General features: G+C 59.5%; 1 protein-coding gene across 1 annotated transcript in view; it reads right to left on the bottom strand.

Annotated features, from left to right (window-relative positions):
• The window catches only part of SCN5A (sodium voltage-gated channel alpha subunit 5), a 93,938-nt gene that overhangs the window by 54,168 nt on the left and 20,698 nt on the right, over positions 1–19,072 (bottom strand). The window contains exons 4-8 of the mRNA XM_042999168.1: positions 14,663–14,752; positions 13,219–13,347; positions 6,309–6,400; positions 2,730–2,960; positions 1,027–1,090 (exon numbers count right to left, since the gene is read on the bottom strand). Of these exons, the coding sequence (XP_042855102.1) occupies positions 1,027–1,090; positions 2,730–2,960; positions 6,309–6,400; positions 13,219–13,347; positions 14,663–14,752 (606 nt within the window). The remainder of the gene's footprint in view (positions 1–1,026; positions 1,091–2,729; positions 2,961–6,308; positions 6,401–13,218; positions 13,348–14,662; positions 14,753–19,072) is intronic.

Raw genomic sequence — 19,072 nt, 5'->3', positions numbered from 1 at the left:
CAGGGAGATGGGCACAGAGCAGGCATGCGGTGGGGGGAGGGCAGGGAGGCTTGGCTGAGCAGCATGGAGCCCAGGGCGAATGCCAGGCCACGGGGCCGAGGGATGGCTCTGGGGCGGACGGGCTGGGGCCTGGCCACGTCCGGAGAGGATGCCCATGTGCATGACCGCACACGCAGACAGAGTGAGGCACGTTGATGATTCGCAGGGCTCGATGGGACAGCCTCTCTGCTCAGAGGGACTGCTGGGCTGGATTCACGAGCGTGAGACGTAGAGGTGGGGGGAAGGGGGACTCGGCGAGTGGGAGGCTGCTGCAAGGGGCCTCCGTGCCTTTTGCTAACGTCCTAAGACCTTCCAGACGATCTCTTTAGGGACAGGAAGGGCTGGAACTTCGTACTGAGGGATGGAGGACTGCAGCCCCACAGAGCCCCTCCCTCGCCAGGTAAGCCTGTGTGTCCCCTTCTCCTCACAACTGTGGCACAGTCACGCTGACCCAGACCCCGTATGCCCAGGGCCCTGGGAGCTGCACATGGTCACCGGGCATCTCTGGGCACCACACTCAGCCTGCAGGTGTAGGCTCTGCTTGTCCTGGTGGAGAGTCTAGGCCGTTGAGGGGTAGCCATACTCACTCCTGACCCAGAGGACAGATGGGCAGGGAGGGAGTAAAAGACTGGAGGGGAAGAGAGCGGCCCTGGGGGGCGGGGGGCTTCTGGAAAGGAATGGAACCAGGGTCGGGCTGGTGGGAGGCACTGTAGGCTCTGTTCGCCCTCCCTGCAGATCTGAGCCCCCTGCCTTTTTTTTTTTTTTTAATCCCCTGATAGCTGTCTTCCCTGTGGTGGGGGTGGGGTGGACAAGATACCAGGGCTCCGGCAGGGAACAGAGGTAGGGGAAGGCCTGGGGTCAAGGGCATACACTCAAAGCACAGTCAGTTGAGAAAGTACCGGGGGACACCTCCCCCTGCCCCCCGCCTCCCTCACCTCACCTCACCCCTTCTGGGTGAGGTGGCTCCGGGGGAGGGGTGCCACATACCCGGCATCAGAGCTGTTCCCACACAGTAACACGTCGGAGGTGCCATTCTTGAGCAAGTAATTTTCTGAAAGAGAAACATCCGACGGTGAAGGGCACGCGTGGCCCAGACTCGCAGGGTTCTCGCTTGGCACCCAGGGCTCTGGGGAGGTAGAGACACCGTTGGTGGTCTCTCCTCTGCCCCTGCCCTTGACCCCCCCCCCCCCCCCCACCGCCTGGCTAGGCCTGAGGCAATTCTAGCTGCTTCCCTGGCCTGCTTCTTCTCCTCCTCAGACATTCAGCTGCCAGTGGTCCCCACAGTCCCAGAAGACCCAGGAAGTCCCCGCAGGGAGCTTCTTCCGTACCCTGCCCTGAGCCACTCAGGGGGACAACTGGGGCCAAAAGAGGCCCTGAACCAGAGGAGCTGAGTCACTGCATGCTCTTGGAAGGCTACTGCCCAGCTCTGTCTGGGCCCACTTTTTTTTTTTTCAAATAGGATCCACACCCAGTGCAGAGCCTGACTCGGGGCCTGAACTCATGAACCCGAGATCAAGACCTGAGCTGAGACCAAGAGTCAGACACTCAACTGACCAAGCCACCCAGGCACCCCTGCCCGGGCCCACTTCTCTGTGCACAGGTGGTGCAAGTGATACCTGTTACGTTCACCGTGGCATGCCTCGGTCTGCTCAGGCAGGGCTGGCCTGGACCGGGTGACGTACGTGCCACCAGTCCTGTCCCCTCCTCTCTGTGGCCGTCTGTCAGTCCCCGTCACCCGCCACCACCCGCCTTAGTTTTCTGCAGCAGTTCTCCAAGTGTGGTCCCCGGACCCGCGGCATCGAGCACCACTCGGGGCCTGGTTAGCAACGTGACTTCCCGGAGTGCCGCCCCCCCCCGTCTACTGACTCAGGAACTCCGGGGCTGGGGCCCAGCGGCGAGTGTTTTCCGGAGCCCTCCAGGTGACTGGGACACATGGAAGTTTGAGAAGAGTCACTGCGTTTTTGTCTGTTCCTTTTTTCCAGAGTGGATGTCTGGGGTACAGAAGAGGCCCTGACTTCAGAATGCCCCTTGGGGTCCTTGAGGCCTGGGACCTGGCCTCGCACCAGTGTCTACCCTTGATCCAGGCTGACGGCACCGGGTAAGAGAGGTGCTAGTCATCAGCCTGGAGAACAGAAAACCACGTATCAGTGGAACGACAGGAGGGGCGTGCATGAAACTGTGCAATCACTGAGTTTGTTCCCACCCCCTCTCGGGGTTCTGGGGGGCACGCGTACGGAATCAACATCCTGGCACGGAACACCGTTGTCAGCTGAAACATCCCATGTCGGGCAGGCGGGGCCTCCCCTCGGAAGCCTCGCACGCTACCCCGGCTCAGTACCCCTCCCCTCGGCAGGCAGGCCGGTCTTCTCCCCATTCTCGATTCTCTAGGGTCAGTCCCACCTCCAGCCGTGGCAGCTGCCATCCCTTGTCTGCCTCTCCAGCTCACTCCCTCCGTCCTGTTCCTCCAGCGTCTTGCCATCGAGCCTGAGAACTCGCAAGGGCAGGCCCAAAGTCTGCTCCCCTTCTGTCCTCTCCCGGAGGTCCGAAGGGCAGGGGCTGGGATCCTGAGCACACCTCTGGGTCTCCGGGGGATCAGGCAGGGCCTGAACGGCCCCGGGGGAGGTCTGCCCCCTGGCGAGGCCCGTGAGGCCTCACAAAGCCCTTCCCCGGGCCACAGACCAAGCCTGCACCTGGGTCGTTGAGGTAGAGGTCCAGCGACTTCCAGACCAGGCCGTCGGCCTCCACGGAACCGTTGGTGTCGTTGAGCGCCGTGAAGTTGCGGACACACTTGTGCCTCAGGTTGCCCATGAAGAGCTGCAGGCCGACGAGGGCGAAGACACTGAGGCAGAAGACCGTGAGGACCATCACATCGGCCAGCTTCTTCACGGACTGGATCAGGGCCCCCACGATGGTCTTCAGACCTGGGGAGGCAAGAACGAGCGGGGGGGGGGGGTCACCCACGGGCACCGTGCTCCCCGCTCCGTCGGGTGGGGGCCAGGCCTGAGGGGGTGCTGGGCCAGATGGGCAATCCTGAGGTGGGGGCAGGCGAGGGAAGCCTCTTTCGGGCTTTCCAGTCCCAAACCCCCATTTCCTCCACGACTGAGATTCTGCCCTGATTCCCCCAGGGCAGAAGTCCAGTCTGGCCTTGTATTTTCAGAGGGCCCCCGTTCTATTCGCTTTTCACTAGCCACATATATGAAACGGGTGTGGGAAATGCTGGTTTCTTGAGGAAGAAAACGCCCAAAGCCTGGCCCCACCTGGCCGGTCCCAAGGTATGCGAGGCCTTGTCCTTTAAATGTGACCCTTGGGAAAGACGCTTAAAGGTAACCCGTGGGAGGTCCAGGCCCATTCCAGGGCGATGGAAAGGCATCAGCCTTGATCCCGGAGATAGAGAGACACAAGCCATTCCTGGCAGAGGAATGCGGTGTGTGCATGGTGGATGGGGGGCTGTCAAGAGGTGTGGCAAGGTCATGGTGGGTAATGTCCTAAGGGGTCTGTCCTGGCCATGGGAAAGGTTCACAGACAAGAAAGGGGCTGACCTAATTTGCATTTTCCTCCTCTGCCCTGTCCCTCTGGGACCCAACCCCATGCATCCCATTCCCCCAAAGCCAAGAGGCCGTGACACGTTAGTTGCACGGCCCAGCTCCCTGCAGAAGCCAGCACCACACAGCGAGGTGACAGAACAGCACGTGTAGACGCCTTTGGTCTGACACTGAGCTACTGTCCTATGACAAGTTCGAGCCGAGCATCGGGAGTGAGGGGGCTTCTCTGCCAGCAGCAGGGCCCTGCCTCCCACCCCCACTCCCCACCCCGCATCAAAGCGGCCAGATCTCAGATTAAGCTCCATCCATCCGTCGTCCAGCCGGTTAATATGTTAGGAGCACCCGTGGTGGCCGTGCCCACAGCTGCTGTGCCCATGACCTCGAGACAGGGAGGCAGCGAGGGGCAAACGGGAGAGGGGGAGAGGAAGCCCTCCCACCGTGCCACTGGAGCTGCCGCCTGCCCACAGCTCAGAGGCTCTCAGCGTGCTCTGTGGAAATCGTCCTGGCAGATGTTGGCAACCGCCCCGGGCAGGCGTGGACCTTGCGGGGGTCCGGGCCTGGAGTGGTGGGGGTGGGTTCCCGTGCTGTCGCCCAGCACCCCTCACCTCTAGCAGAGGTTCTGGGACACCTCAGTGAGCGCGCTCTGGTCCTGCTCACCGGGCCCGGGGACCCTGCCCGTCCTGTAGGTGGCGGGGGGCACAGAGCAAGAGGTAATGGGCAGCAACCTGCACACCCAGACTGGACCCTACCTCAGCTGTTAGGCTAAAATATCTTTGGTCCAGAGCATCCAGTTCAAGGCCCAGCAAAGCACCTCCTGGTCTGTGGACATGGTGTCCGTGCGGACAATCAGTTGGTGAGGCACAGGATCCAGTCCTTTAAATAGTTGTCATTGATGACAGAGTTCACTTGCAGCAAGAATGAGTCCAATGAAGCAAAGGACTTCTTTCTGAAAAGACCCAGGAAGGGAAGAGTCCCGGGGATCAACTGGGAAACTCTCCTGCCACCGAGGTTCTAACAGGCTGGGCAAAGAGCCCCAACCGTTCTGATTTCATTCCCATTTTGTGGGAGAGGAGACCGAGGTCTGGAGAGGGCCAAGGCTCTTTAAGCCTCGGCTCAGGGGACCTCCTCCAGGGAGACTTCCATCATGCTGACCACAGCATTTTTCTAATGGCCACATTCAGAGTCTGTTGCCTGCTGTCTCACTGGATTGCTGGATGCCTCGAAGAGGTCCTGGTGGGGCTGGGTTGAGGTTGGCAGGCTTCCTCCTTTTCCCCAGGACTGAAAACTATTTTCCTCTGCTAGCCTTTCTTATAAAACAGACTGGAACTTGCCTTTTCTCAACTGCCGTGGTCAGTGTGCTTCTCGAATCTTGTGGGTATGTGATGCGAGGTTGTCCCTGGGACCCCGGAGGACAGGCCCTGAGGCTTCTGAGCATGAATGTGGGCGCCGAGGCCAATGACAATGCCTGTCCCAATGGAGGTGGCTCCGTGCACTGAGCAGAGACCGCCCCACCTGCTACTGGCTCTTAGCAGGAGTCTGGGCCACTCGCGGGGAGCATGGCAACAAGAGGCCCTGTGCACATCCCATGGGGTTCAGAGGCCAGGAGGAGCACTCAGAGGCTCAGTTTGAACCCAGCATAAGTAGGGGGTCCTCCTATAAGGTAATTAGCCCCACCAAAGGAGAGTCTGAACTCCTCCAGGTTGCTCAGAGCAGGGCCCCTGCCTCCCTGGGGGCCGCTACGGCTCCATGGGCCCAGATCAAGGGCCCAGGACGTACGGCTTTCCAGATCAGCAATGGATGCGACCATCTGGTTCACTTACTTCTACCCTCGGCTCTGATACCTCCCCAGATCAGCGGCATCCAACCTGTCTCTAGCTGCCTTCTTAAACCAAGTGCCTTCTCCAGTTCTGATTGTGGCTGCATCCAGAAAAGGCCCTGGAAGGAACCTCTGGGCACCGCCCTCTGGGCTGTGAAATCATCATAAGCCTCTTGAGAGCCTTCCTGGATGGATGGGGTGGCCTGGCTTTCTAGAGAGGCCATCCGGGCTTAGATTTCCCGGGTACAATTGCCAACATCTGTCGAGGAGAATTTCTTCCTGAGGCTACCATGCACGGTTTGCTAAACCTCTACCGCACCATGCAGTGAGGGCTGTTAGACGCCAAGGCCCGATGACACCTGTCCACAGAGTACACGCTGTCTCACAAAAGGAGGCTGCAGCGGCGGTGGCTGCTATGTCACCAGAGGGGGCACAATGTCGGACCGGGCACTCAGCCCTGAGTTTTCCTTTTTGGCTCTGTGTGTGTGTGTGTGTGTGCGCGGTTTCTCTCAAGTCCAGTTTTTTTGTTTCCTTATTGGAGGACGATGCTTCAGGTGGAAGCAATTCATATACAAGCGTTTAGCTATTCAAAGCACTGAGTTCACTTTGCGAAGGACATCACTATCTCGGGAAGAATTTGGGTTCAATGCAGGACCTGCCAGGGGTGCCGTGTGCCCCCCTGGCATCCGTGAAGGTGGGCTTTGCCGGGGTGGGTAGCCCCGAAGACGCTTTGTGAGGCTTTGAGGGGACAGCCGTATCCGCCGCCGACAGCCCCCCCACCCAAGCTCTGGGAAAAGTATTCTGGTGACAGGCACATTCGGAGGGGCCTTCCCAACGGTTGCCTTGGCCCCCGGGTGGCTGGGAAGGCCTGAGTGTGTCCCTCCAGCCTTGGCGTTTAACCTGATTTTCACCTGAAATGACTGATATAGTTTTCAGGGCCCGGAGGACTCGGAAGGTACGTAAAGCCGAGACATTGCCCAGGTCCACAAATTCAGTTGTGTATCTGTAACAAGGGAAAGTCACACACAAGACAGTGACAACAGGCCAATAGGAGACACACGGTTGGGAGGGAGGGAGGGGAGACAGAGAGAGAGTCACTTGTAGCTGAGATCTGAGAGGCAAACCTGGGCATCTTACCTGGGATAACTGAAATAGTTTTTAGAGCTCTCAGGACTCTGAAAGTTCGAAGAGCCGACAAATTGCCTAGTTTTATATTTTCTGATACATACCTGCAGAATCAAACCACAGTTATTGGGAATTACAAAGCAGCACCTCAGCCGGCCCTCCCCCACCAGCCCGCTCCCTTCTCCCCCTCCCACAGGGAGGGCTCCGGATGGCCCAGGGCTCCCTCAAGCTTTCCTCCTCATTTCAACCCTCCTGACGCCAGGACCTCGGTGAGGTGACTTAAGGATGTCCACACGGGAAGCCCCACACAGGAGGCGGCTCTCTCGGTGACGGTCCCGTAACCGGCCCCAGGAGGCGACTACCCTGCCTCACTGTCCATGCCACTGGGGATGCCGACACGAAGCCACACGGCGGGGTCTGAGGCTGAGGACACAGCAGGGTGGATAGGGAAACCATTTTCCAGGGTATCAGGCCAGGTGACAGGGGAGCCCAGTTTCTGGTCCTGGTTTTGTTCCGCATCTTCTGGGATCTGTGATCAGCTGGTGCCTGGCTGCCTTGAGCCGTGGGATCCTCGGGTCCTGGCTGAGATCATCATGGAGGCACAGCAGCATCTCTGAGGGCCGAGGCCCCCTCAAGTCTCACCCCAAGACCTCCGGAGACTCCCAAGGATGGCCCTGGGTCTTCACAGGAGGAGTGACCTCAGGAGCGAGCAGCCTTCTAGGTCTGCTTGGGCCCGAGGGACACTTGGCAGGGCCGGGTGACGGAGGCGATCCTACCTACAGCTTGGACAGACATCCGTGCGTGGTCCTCACAGGCACAGAGGGAAGGAGTCGGTCTCTGGGGGGCAGGGGACTGCCCAGAGTGTGAGGGCATGCGTGGATGGGCCACGTGACCAGGGTGTCTAAGAGCTGCGTGGACGGTGTGCGACCAGGGCCGTCGGGACCTTGGCAAGCGACTTGTGATATTTAACCAAAGAGTTCACATCCAGGGTATCTGACATTTAAGCGACGGTGTCTGATGTTTAACAAAGGACGGGGGACTCAGGATATCTGATTTTTAACCAAGTGTGTCTGACCTGGTGGCTGAGTGCCATCAGGCCCAGGATGTCAGGCCAGCGAGGCCAGGTGAGTGTCAAGGGTGGGCTGATAGTGCAGCTGGAATCAGTCTGCCAGTCTGGACCTCCGGGCCCCTCCATTCGCTCAGAGCTTCTGTATCTGCTTCTGGGCTGTGGGTGTCGGCAGGGAAGGACTCGGTCGGCTGTGTCAGGGCACCGTCCTGGAGCCAGCCGGGTCCCGCCTGGTCCAGCTCGGACGCTCGGTTCACACCAGCTTCCTCCATGTTCGCTCATATGGCCCTCCCATCTTCCCATGCCTGCTCCCTCCTTAACTCGCCACATCCCTTCGGAGATGGGAAGTCAGCAGACACATTCTCAGAGCTTTCCCTCTGGCTACGCCAGATCCCTTCTGTGGTGTGGTTTCGGTGCCGCCCCCTGGAGCTACTTCAGCTTGTAAATCTTTCTCTGGTGCGGCAATCAGAGGCAGCCCCAACATCCGATGCGGAGTAGACGTCACCTCCCTTGTTCTGGCCCATCTACACCTATTCATTTGGTCCAAGCTCCCTCTTTACTTGTAACGGCTATTCCATTCTCCGTGATGACGAAGATCCCCAAACCTCTGCCCCCCATTCTCCTCTCAGGCTTGGACTCTCCATCCAGATGTGGTGCTGCCACAAGCCTGTCAGGTTTAGAACACGGCTGAGGTTGCCATCACATGCAATCCACGGGTTCAGCCTGCCGGTGGCTCTGGGCCCCATTTCCTGCTGCCGGACAAGTGAGCGTGGCCGGGGCCAAAAGCTCTTCTTGCTCAGGACACTGGTTTCGAGGCTGTCTCTTCCGGTCACAGGGAGTGAGCAAAGTGCCGTGCAGATCGGAGAGTCAACCGTCCCTGCGTCTCCGCTCTCGTCCCTTACGGGTCCCGCGTGTCCCCCCACGTCTCCAGGGAAGCCCTGTCTGTGCGAAGCTTGGATTTTGCCTGTCTGTGCCTGTCCCGCTGTCCCCACACCCTCAGGCTCGCCCTCCATTCATCGTCTGCCTCCTCAGCAGCTGGTACTGAGCACAGAGGAGCCAAGATCCCGAGGCGTGTGCTCCCTCCCGGCAGGCTTAAGGCCGGCCGAGTGGCTGAGAACGGGAGTGGGGCTGGTGGCCGTGTGTCTGTGAAGGCAGCACACGTGTGGGAGAGCAATCCTGAGAAGGAAGTCTCGAAGGTGAGACGTGGGGCTGGGTGAGGGCTCTGCGTGTCTCTCGCCGTGTCTATGACATGGGGGGCTGCTGTCCCTTTTATGTGCCCTGGCTCCTTCTGCCTGGCTGCGTCCCATGGGGGGGGGGGAGGCCTAGACCTCCAACGAGGCCTCTCTTGGGGCCCCGAGGCGTGTGGTGAGAGACCCTGTGTCTGGCAAAGGGCCAGGCTCATCAGTGGCCGGGTTGGGGCTACAGCTCTGCCCCTGTGAGGCTAGCAAAGCGTTCCTCCAAGCCACTCTATTCTTTGTGCTCTGGCCACGTTGCCGGGCAGGGGCGGCCAGCTGGGGTGGTGATCCTGGGCCCTGAAAGAGCAGAGGGTGCTGGGTGAGGGTTCCCGCTGGCACACCAGCCCGAGGGCAGGGGGTGCCCTTTTGGAAGCTGAGGAACCGAGAGCAACGGCCCCCCTGGCCCCCCTCCCGCTCCACCCCCACCTTCCGGTGTAGCCCTCCTATCGATGCAGACCCCCCCCCCCCCCCACCAGGGCTGCTGCTGGGCAGAGGTAGATCCCACCCTCTCCTCTCTGCCCTGCCTCCCTTCCCCTCCAGGTTCGGTTTCCATAACAACCCCAGCAAGTAGGAGGCTCTGCTAACTGGCAGGTAATGCCCAGCCGGGAGGGGCACCGGGAAGAACTCTGGCCCGGGGCCGGGTGGGGGGGAGGGGGCCGCCTGGCAGGCTTCCCGGCAACCCGGACCCTCCCACAGCCTCTACACTGAGTGAGGGAGGGATCAGGTGGAAACCTGGCCGGAAACCTCAGACCTCCGTGCCTCTCCAGTAAGGAGACCTGGTTTTAGTTCCCGCACTGCTGCTGATTCATTTCATAATTTGGGGCAAGTGGTAGGCTCCCTCGGAGCCCCAGTTCCCCATCTGCACCACGGAGGATGGGGAGTCTCATTGACTCCAACATTTCCGCCACCCAAGGCTCCTCTGATTATCCTGGGAGCCCCACGTTCCCGAACCCCTTTGGCTGTGGCAGGATGCATGCCGCTGCATCACCACGGCAGTCCCTGTGTTCATAAGGCAGAACCGCCGTCATTCAAAGCTGCCAGGCCAATCCAGCCCGGAGCAGAAACCTGACATTCCGGTGGGTCCATGAGGCCCCAGGGGAAGTGAGTGCCATTTCTGTGACAGGCTCAGGAACTTGGAAATAGCCTGCTGGCCTCTGAGGCTCCCTTCTGCTTTGTCACCGCTGGCCCCGGTACAGAGGGGAGGCAGGCAGGCCTCGGTGAGGCACACCTAGCTGCTCTATGATGCCAAGCGGAAGAGGCAGTGTCCTTGGGGAGGGGGGGGCCGGGGGTCGAGACCGAGATTCTCTCATGAGACAAGGCAGCAGGGCTTGCTAAAGGCCCGAGGTCGTGCAGAACATCTCCCAGAGACATGGGCTGAAGACAGGCCAAAGCCTGGCTCCCACTGTCAAACAAGAGACCCAGGGTCTGGGAGCACGGCTGCTGTGACACAGTCCTGTTTGGGCTCCAGGATGGGAAGGTCGGAAAGACTCACGCAGATGCCGTGTCCTGTCCTGCCAAAGCCCCCTTCCTGTGACACCAGGCCCTCAGGGGGCCCATGGATCACTGCCCGCCTCCCACAGGGCACCCCGGGGCCTGGGCCTGGCATGGGAATCCCACCCCCTTCCCAAGTCAGTGCAACGTCTCGGCTCTGCGTGGAGAGGGCTCCCTCTCTCCTCAAACCACAGACATTCTTCCCCACTCTGGGTTCTCAGCTGATGATCCCGCTTCTCACCGTGGAGAAAATAGAAGCAATCAGAAGAGAAATTCCTCTTCTCTCATCACCGACTCTACCAATCCGTCTGAAACTCTGCTCTCCCGGCTCTTAAGGCCAGTGCCCTACTCCACCTGGGCCCTGGACTCCCAGCCCTCGGGCCAGCTCAAGGGCTTTGCTCCTGCGACGCATCCCCCTCCAACGCCAAGCTTCCCTTCCCCCCCCCCAGGATCACGCGCACCCCCTTACAAAGACACCTCCCTTCTTTACTCGTGTTCCTCTGCCTGTCTCCCCAAGCCCAGCCAGCATCTTACGTTCAGTCCTGTTTATAGCCAACCCCACAAGGTGGATGTCTACACGTGCCCTACTCTCTCTTGAGCCCTGTTTAATCACTCCTCTGGCCCCTCACTCCTCTGGCCAAGGCCATCAATGCTGTCACGGTCATCAGCGGTGTCACGTCGTGGACTGCAACGGTCCTGCCGTGGATCTCACCTTCCTCAGCCTTCTCGGGGCTTCTTTCAAGTGGAGTCACGCTCCTCAGCTGGCTTTTCAGGACAGTCCTCTGTCCAGGCTTTCCTCCACCCCCTCTGGCAGTGCCCTCCAGGCTCCTTTGCTTACCCCTTCTTTCTTGACCTCGAGATGCTGGAGCGTCCCATGGTGTGGTCCCCAGGCACTGTCCCTTCCCCAGCCATGCTCACTCTAGATGATTCATCTGGTCTCCCGGCTGCAAGCATCATCTGCACCCTGATGGCTTCTAAATATATACCTCCACCTTGGACCTCTTTCCTGATCTCCAGACCGGAATATCCAGTTGCCTGCTCCATATCTCACCCTGGCTGCTTTCAAACTTAATGCATTCTGATCTGGACCCTTGATTTCCTCCCTCCCTCAGCCAGCTCCTCCCTTCACCCTCCATTTTAACAAATGGTAACCCTGTTCACCCAGCTGCCCAAACCGAAACCACCTTGGGGTCTTCTTTCAGCCCTTGAAGTACATCCAGAATCTATGTTCCTCAGCTCCTCTACTTAAACCTTCGTCCCAGCCGCTGTCTCTCTCCCAGCTACTGAAACAGCTCCCCAGCTTCCGGGTGAACTTATAAAATGTAGTTCAGGGAGCCCTTGGGTGGCTCAGTCGGTTAAGCATCTGACTTTGGCTCAGGTCATGAGCTTGCGGTTTGTGGGTTCGAGCCCCACATCGGGGCTCTGGGCTGACAGCTCAGAGCCCGGAGCCTGCTTCGCTCGCCCTGCTCGCACTCTCTCTCTCTCTCAAAAATAAAATAAACATTAAAAAAATGTTTTTAAATGTAGCTTAGCTCACGTCACTCCCTGCTCTCAACTGCCCGTGGCTCCCACCCCCCGGGGCTCGCAGGATGGCCTGCAAAGCCACACGGCTGTCCCCTGCCGTCCTGCTTCCTCCCCCACTACGCTCTCCCTTGTTCACTCAGCTCTGCCCAGGCCGAGGTCTACACTGGCTTTGGGCAAGGGGCAGCACCTCTCTGAGCCTCAGTTCCCCTACCTGTAAGCTGGAGTCGGTCTGCAAGCAATGCACCTAGAAACAGGTCCTGATGCATTTTCTAACCACCAGACTCTCCAGCTAGCTGGAAAGTGCCCCATCAGCAGGGTCCGGCTGCCCACTCTCCCCTCCCTTCCCCATGGCATGGCTGAGCTGACAGCAGGACTGCTCATATCCGGGGCAAAGCGGACCTTGTCGCGAACGGGCAGATGCGGTGAATCTGAGAGTCTGAGAAGGTGGGCGCTGAACTGAACCTTTGATTCCAGCCGGGCCAACACTGTGCTTCCAAAAGTTGGGGAGCGGAGGCTCGGCTTCCTGCCAAGGTGTGGTGCCCAGACCTGGGCACACGGGGTCTTGCGCGCACATCAGGCTTTCAGAAAGGGCTTGAGGACCGAGCCCGGGCCACGACTCCTGCCCAGGAGGCCCGCCCTGATCAGCCACCCCCACCAGAACGCAGCATCCGTCGCCGGCACACCCCGAGTGGAACGCGTCACCCCAGCCTCAGCAAGGGTCTCTTTCTAGACAGAGAAGCGAGGCCCCAGCCTGCATGGCAGCAGGGCCGCGGATATTCACATTCACTCTCTGGAAGGCTCCTTGTGTGTCCTTGGCATCTGTTTTCTCATCTGTCAAATGGGGACAAGGAATCCCCATCGGCGATACCTCTCTGGCCGGTGTGAGGAACCCTTGGATCATGTCAGTGACCGGTGCCTTAGAACGTGCCACATGGGGAGTCTCTGAGTGGAGACGGCACTGGTGTGCCTGGCACGGGCTCCTGGGGATGCCCGGTCACTTCTCCAGGCTCCTTCTCTTTCCTGCTGATTCATTCTTAATCCCCAGGGAATCCAGGTCATTGTTCACAGCGGCTCAGAGATTTGGGGCTGCGACACTGGTTTCCCTTGGTGGAAAGGGCAGAGGATGCTAAGCCTGAATCTTAATGATGTCCCTGGCTGCCACGGGGCCACAGAGGCGCCCGTAAGCCTGCCCGCCACGGCCCGCCAGGATGAGCTCAGGGCGTCCGTCCTGTCTTCCTCTTGCTCTACAGAAATGCAAAGCTCTACACGGACTGGAGTAGGGGGCCGAGAGGGCCCGGCGGTCGGGGGCCAGGGAGGGTGCGCACGACCCTCTCTGCGGCCTGGCGTGGCACGGCGCGGCCCAGAGAGCAAGGTACTTACGCCATGACAATCACACTGAAGTCTAGCCAGTTCCATGGGTCCCGAAGGAAGGTGAACGCGTGTAGGCAGAACCCTCGAGCCAGAATCTTGACCAGAGACTCAAAGGTGTAAATGGCAGTGAAGGTGTACCTGGGAGGAGAGACCGGCGGGGCTTCTCAGGGCGGCCGAAGCCCGCAGGCCAGGGCGGCCAGGTTCCTCACAGGCATGCCACGGGCCCTGGATGGCCCCTCTCTTACGGAGCCCTCGGACCGGGGCCTCTGCCACGCCCCGTGAGCCGGAGCTTTGTTGCAAACATCGGGCCAATTCTACAGCCACGTGCTCCTTCGGCGCTGCTGAGGGCCCGCCGTGTGCCCACCTGAACTTTCCATTTTGCCCCTTGGCTGTCTTGGCCAAAGAAGACCCTCGACTCCTCTCCTCACCCCAGACCTGGGGGCATGTACCTCACCGGGAAAATGGTGGCCGCTGGGTCGGCCCTGGGAGGACACTCAGATCACGTCACTCCCTCCCCCTTGCTGCGGCTCCTCCGCGGCTAGAGACAGCCCGTCCTCAACTTCCTGCAGGAGGGTGTATACAACGGTCCAGGGTGGGCTGAGGCTGTAGCACCTGAGGCTGGGTGGGCTGGGCTGAAGAATCCCAATGCCTGGATGCCAGGGCTGTGGCCCACGGACTGGAATGGGAGCTGCCCCACCCCGGTGCGACCTCCCTCATCCCAGAGGCACCGAGGACACTGGGGGTCCTGTGTGAACACAGAGAGCCACAAGGCAAGCCACTCTGGTAAGAGAGGCTTCCCTAACATTCTGTCAGTTCCCTGAAAACCGGCACCGAATGCCCCAAGGGCCTATTAGGTCTCTTTAGAACTTGTGGGCAAGGCACTGTCATTTGAGAAGAAAGGACTAGAAGCGGTTTTCTGAAACTGCAAACGGTCACAGGAGGCAGTACAGACAGGGCGGAAATGGGGACTGTGCTGGGCCTTGCCCGGCTGCCACACCCCCTAGCCACGTCACGTCGGACGAGGCGCGCCTCCCATTCCCAGCCTCCTCTCCTGTCAAAGGGGGACAGTGGCCGTACCCATCCTATCGGGTTGCCCCGAGGGTCAAGGGACATGAGGCTTACCGTTCTGTGGCAGGGCCCGGCATACACTAAGTGCTCGATAAATTATTAGGATTTTATTTCTGAGCCTTCCCCAGTGTGCTCAGTCCTTGTTAGGGCGGGTCAGGGAGGAATCTCCCACTTTGCTAACCCGGAGGGCTTCCTCCCCTGACGACACAGCTCAAGGGGAGAAGTCGGCAGGACCAGGAGGGGCCAGAGAAGGAAGGGGCTGGGCCAAGGACCCTCCAGGTGGGCAAGTCCCTCGGGCGACTACCGGGGTGACTTCAGGGGCCCCCGTAGGGGCTGGGAAGGAAGGGAGGGAGGGGCCGGCTAGAGAGGCCCTGAAGATACTCACTCAACATACTTGGTCCAGGGCGGGGGGTCGTGCTGGGCCATGAACACACAGTTGGTCAGGATGGTGCACATGATGAGCATACTGAAGAATGTGGCGCGGAGGTCAAGGAAAGCCACGTGCAGGGGGCCGGCCGGGCCACTCCCACCCGAGGGTCCTGCCCCTGGGGTTGTCACCACCAGGCCGGTGCCACCAGATCGATGAGGCGGGGGCCCCGAGGGGGACACACTGGGGCTGTGCCAGTCCCTGCCGGCCTCTTTCCACCCAGGCGGGTCCTGTCCCCTCCCCTCCCTGCAGCCCCCGCCAGGGACCCGGCAGCTGACACCGCACCCTTAGTAGAGTTCCATGGAGCGTCCATCCTGGAGGGCAGGGAGGAAGACACCCAGACCACGGAGGCTTTCACCCATGGCCGCGTCGGAGTGCTGTCCTTAGCGCCGTGACAGGGAAGTGGGATTTATAAACTGTTCCTCGGGGGCCACGGCTGGGGGGAGAGGAGGACCCTGGCAGTGGGGCTCCCAGGTCTCTCCCCCACTGCCCCAAAGGCTTTTCGCCTTGGGCCTAGGATTTCGCTGAAGGAACGTTCGGCTGCGAAAACTCACATACCGCATCAGGACACGCTGCCCGAGGGTGCAGGTGACGGCTTCTCGAACTGCTTCCTGCCTTTGCACACGCTCCACCTAGTGCCCTCCTCCTCTGTCAAGAAGCTCCTCAGCAGGAGCACCCCCTCTGAGCAGGAGCACCCCTTCTGAGCAGCCTGCTCTGACTACTGGGTGGCTGCAGCCTCTGCACCCCGGGGCATTGGGCATCTCTTCTCGTGTGCGGTTGCTCCCAAAATAGCAATGCCCATCTGTTCCCCAGGAGGAGGGGAGCTCCTCAAATGCTGGGACTGCGTCTTGGGCATCCTTCTGGGCCCTTGGCCTTGAACTGAACTGCCGCAGGCCTTGGGTGATCCCCGACCCTCTGGCTACTTCTCTGCTGTGTCAAGCTGGAGGGAGCTGTAACCGACCTCCACGGTCTCTCTCACCTCGGCAAGGCCTATGGAGGAGCAAGGGGCAGGCCCTGGGCCGCTTACGGGCCAGGGCACCCCCAAGGGGCCTGATCCAGAGCAGGGACACTCTGGTACTCTCACAAATTCCCTCCCCAGCCAAAGAAGAGAGGCTGAGACCGCGGCTCCCTTTGGCTGCCCCCAGACTCACGACCCGGCCCCGGCCCCGGCCCCGCGTGCAGCAGCTGGCCGCCTGCGATCCCCAGGATCCCCACGGGCTGCCAGGGAGCTGAAGTAATTGAGCCCTCGGGGCCTGCCTCTTTCCTCTCCAGTAGAGCTCCACCCTTTTGCAAGGTCTGAGCCGGAGCCTGGTGCAGTCAGACTGGAGACTGGGCTGAGCTGGGGTGCTGACTTGTGGGGGGAGTGCGGCGCTGCCCCAGCTGGGGAGGGAGGGGAGGCGAGGGAGGCCTCTCGGAGAATCTAGGTGCGAGCCCTCGGCGCTTCTAGTCGTCTGTCTAGGGAATCTAGGGGACTAGGAAATAGCACCCCAAGCCCCACCCCCAGTTTACAATGAATTCTCCAATTTCTCACCTGAGGTAAAAGAAGATCAGGCTTTGGGAATCTCCCTTAGTTAAAGCAGAGCCTTTCAGCTCAGAGCCGTGGCTCCAGGAAGTCCTGATTCCTCCCTGGTGGGAGGACATCCCTCCGGGGATGGGGGTGGGAGTGTGTGGGGGGTGGGGGAGGGATGTCCCTCAGCCCAACAGCTGCCCGTCCCTCTGCCTGTGTTCAGGTCTCCAGGGCCGAGCCTAACTCCTTCTCCCTGACACATGCATACGTACCCCACACCCTGGCTCTGTGCCAAGGCTTTCCTTACTGGGCAGGTAACTCGCCCCTCAGCCAGCTTTACTCACCCCCATGGATCCACTACTGGGGATCCCAGGTGACTGCCGGAATATGAAAGGAACGACCCTGAAGAGCAAATATTTATTGAGCCCTTCCTAGGGGCCAGGCTCTGCTCTCTGTAACCAACCATTAACGAATTCAATTCTCCCCACAACTCTATGAGGGGGGATTTGGTCTCCCCTTCGTACGGGGGGAGACTGAGGCACAAGGCTAGGCTGCTAGTGACTACAGCAGGTCGAACAGCAGCCCTCCACCCCCCACCACCCAGACAACCACATCTTAATCCCTGACAAGCACGGATGTTAATTTATATGGCAAAAGGGACCTTGTGGGTATGACTAAATTAGGGGTCTTGAGAAGGGAGATTACCCTGGATTGTCTGGGTGGGCCCAATGTCAACACAGGGTCCTTCTAAGTGGAAGAGGGACACAGGAGCCAGGTGGGAAAGACTCCACCAGTGGTTGCTGGCTTTGCACACGGAGGGGCCACAAGCCAAGGAGTCCGTGCAGCCTCTACAAACCGGGAATGACTAGGAAACAGATTCTCCCTGGTGCCTCCAGAGAGGAACCAGCCCCACTGATACCCTGATTGGAGCTCAGTGAGAACTTCTCGGACTTCTGACCTCCAGAACCGGAAGATGATGAATCTGTGTTGTTTTAAGCCGTCACGGTTGTGGTAATTCCTTGCGGCAGCCACAGACGACCGGTGCAAAGCTGGTCAATGCACGGCCTGGCTCGGAGCCCCGGCTGGCCCAGCACAGAGCCCCCCACGCTGAGCCCGGCTGCCCTGTCTCTGCATGACGACACCGAGGGTCCAGCCTGAAGGGCTGGGGGGAGTCCCGCTGCCTCAGGTCCCCACCCGCCAAGGGGGAATGCTACCCCGCACTTGGCTTCTGCCATTCTCAGGGCAGTAAGCCAATGAGTGACGGGCTCTGTAAAGTGTGAGCAGACTGCCACCCGGGGGGAGGATCGCAATTAGCTGCCATTTTAAAGAACAGACCTAAGGAGCACGTGTACCTGGCCCCGGGTGGGAGACAGGGAGGCGTCTGAAGAGCTCCGAGATAGGACGGTATGAGAAACGACACCCGCCTCTGGCCGGGCCGGGCAGGAAGGCTTCCTGGAGGAGTCGTTTAGACGGGCACCCACGGCTGGGCAGGGGTGGGCTCTTCCTGCCTAGAGGTGCTTGGAGTCCACGTGACTCTGCCCAGAGCATCCCCAGGTCCCCCATGGAGCTCAGCGTGCAGCCGATACCAGTGGGATGAGTCAGGGGCACAGCCGGCCAGGGCACACCTGCTTGCATCGTCTGGCAGTTTCAGGCCGATGACTGAGCCGGCCCCGTGTGTGGGCAGAGGCAAAGGCCAGCTCTCGAGGTCTGAGCTCAGCTGAACATCTTCAATCCTGTCGTGTCATTGTCCCCAAACACCCACTCCCAGCCTCATGATTAAAATGCCAGCAAGGACTGCCTGCATGGGTGGTGGGGAATGCCTGAAACTTGGCCCGTCTATCTTCAGATCCCGGGGAGTCAAAAAAAAAAAACCAAAACCCTCCCAAACAGAAGGGATGCCGTGGGGGGCATGTTCATATATTTGTGCTATTCAATGAACATGCACACACACACACACACACACACACACACAAACATGTGGTTTGATTGCCCATTTGAATCTGCTAGAGAAACGTGGGAGGATTTTGTGAACAGATCCTGTGCACCCAGGAAGGCAGAAAGCTTCTCGGCGTGAACGTGAGGCCTCTCTGAATGTGGCTGCGGTGCAATCGGGGGTTCAGTTGGTTTCTTTTATTTGATTCTGGCAGGAACACATCCTGCAGGATTCTAACAAAAATACATTGGAAAAAAATAATTCTACATACCCATATTTACTTTGTAGGCCACTTCCCAGGGACGCGTTGCAAGGGCGGAGCACAGAGCGAAGCTGGGCTGAATTACGGGGCGCTCGCTAGCACGTCCCTGTGAGTGCCCGGACTGTTACTAGTGAGTGGGTTTTGAGAGCAGGGGCTGCCCTCCTGCCCTGTCTTAAGTTTGTCTTTGCTCCCTTGCCCTTTCCGAAGGGCCCGGCGCAGAAATGCGCACCTGTGTGGCTCGGTGGGTGTCAGTGGATGTGAAAACGGGAGCCGACCATGGGTGCAGACTTTCGGTTTTGCAAGACGCAGAAGGGTTAGGTAGAGCTTTGCTGCGTGACAATATGCATATAGTAAACACTGCTGAACTGTACACTTAAATATGGCTCGAGATGCTAAATTTTGGGGTGTGTGTGTATGTGTGTGTGTGTGTGTGTGTGTGTTTTACCACAATACAAAGGAATGTCAGCAGAGTGAAAACTCACTATTCAAAACACGAAATCTGTGTGCATTCGAAACGCATAGCGACTGCTAATGGGCACAGGGTTCCTTTTTGGGGTGATGAAATGTGCCGGAATTGGAGAGCGGTGATGGTTGCACAACCTTAGGAATACATTAAAATCCGCTAAATGGTACATTTTAAAATGATAAATTGTGTGGCATGTGGAT

The sequence above is a fragment of the Panthera tigris genome, chromosome C2 (genome assembly GCF_018350195.1).
Source record: "Panthera tigris isolate Pti1 chromosome C2, P.tigris_Pti1_mat1.1, whole genome shotgun sequence".
Lineage (NCBI taxonomy): Eukaryota > Metazoa > Chordata > Mammalia > Carnivora > Felidae > Panthera > Panthera tigris.
Note: the sequence above shows the minus strand (reverse complement) of the source record. Positions and strands in the feature narration are given on the sequence as shown.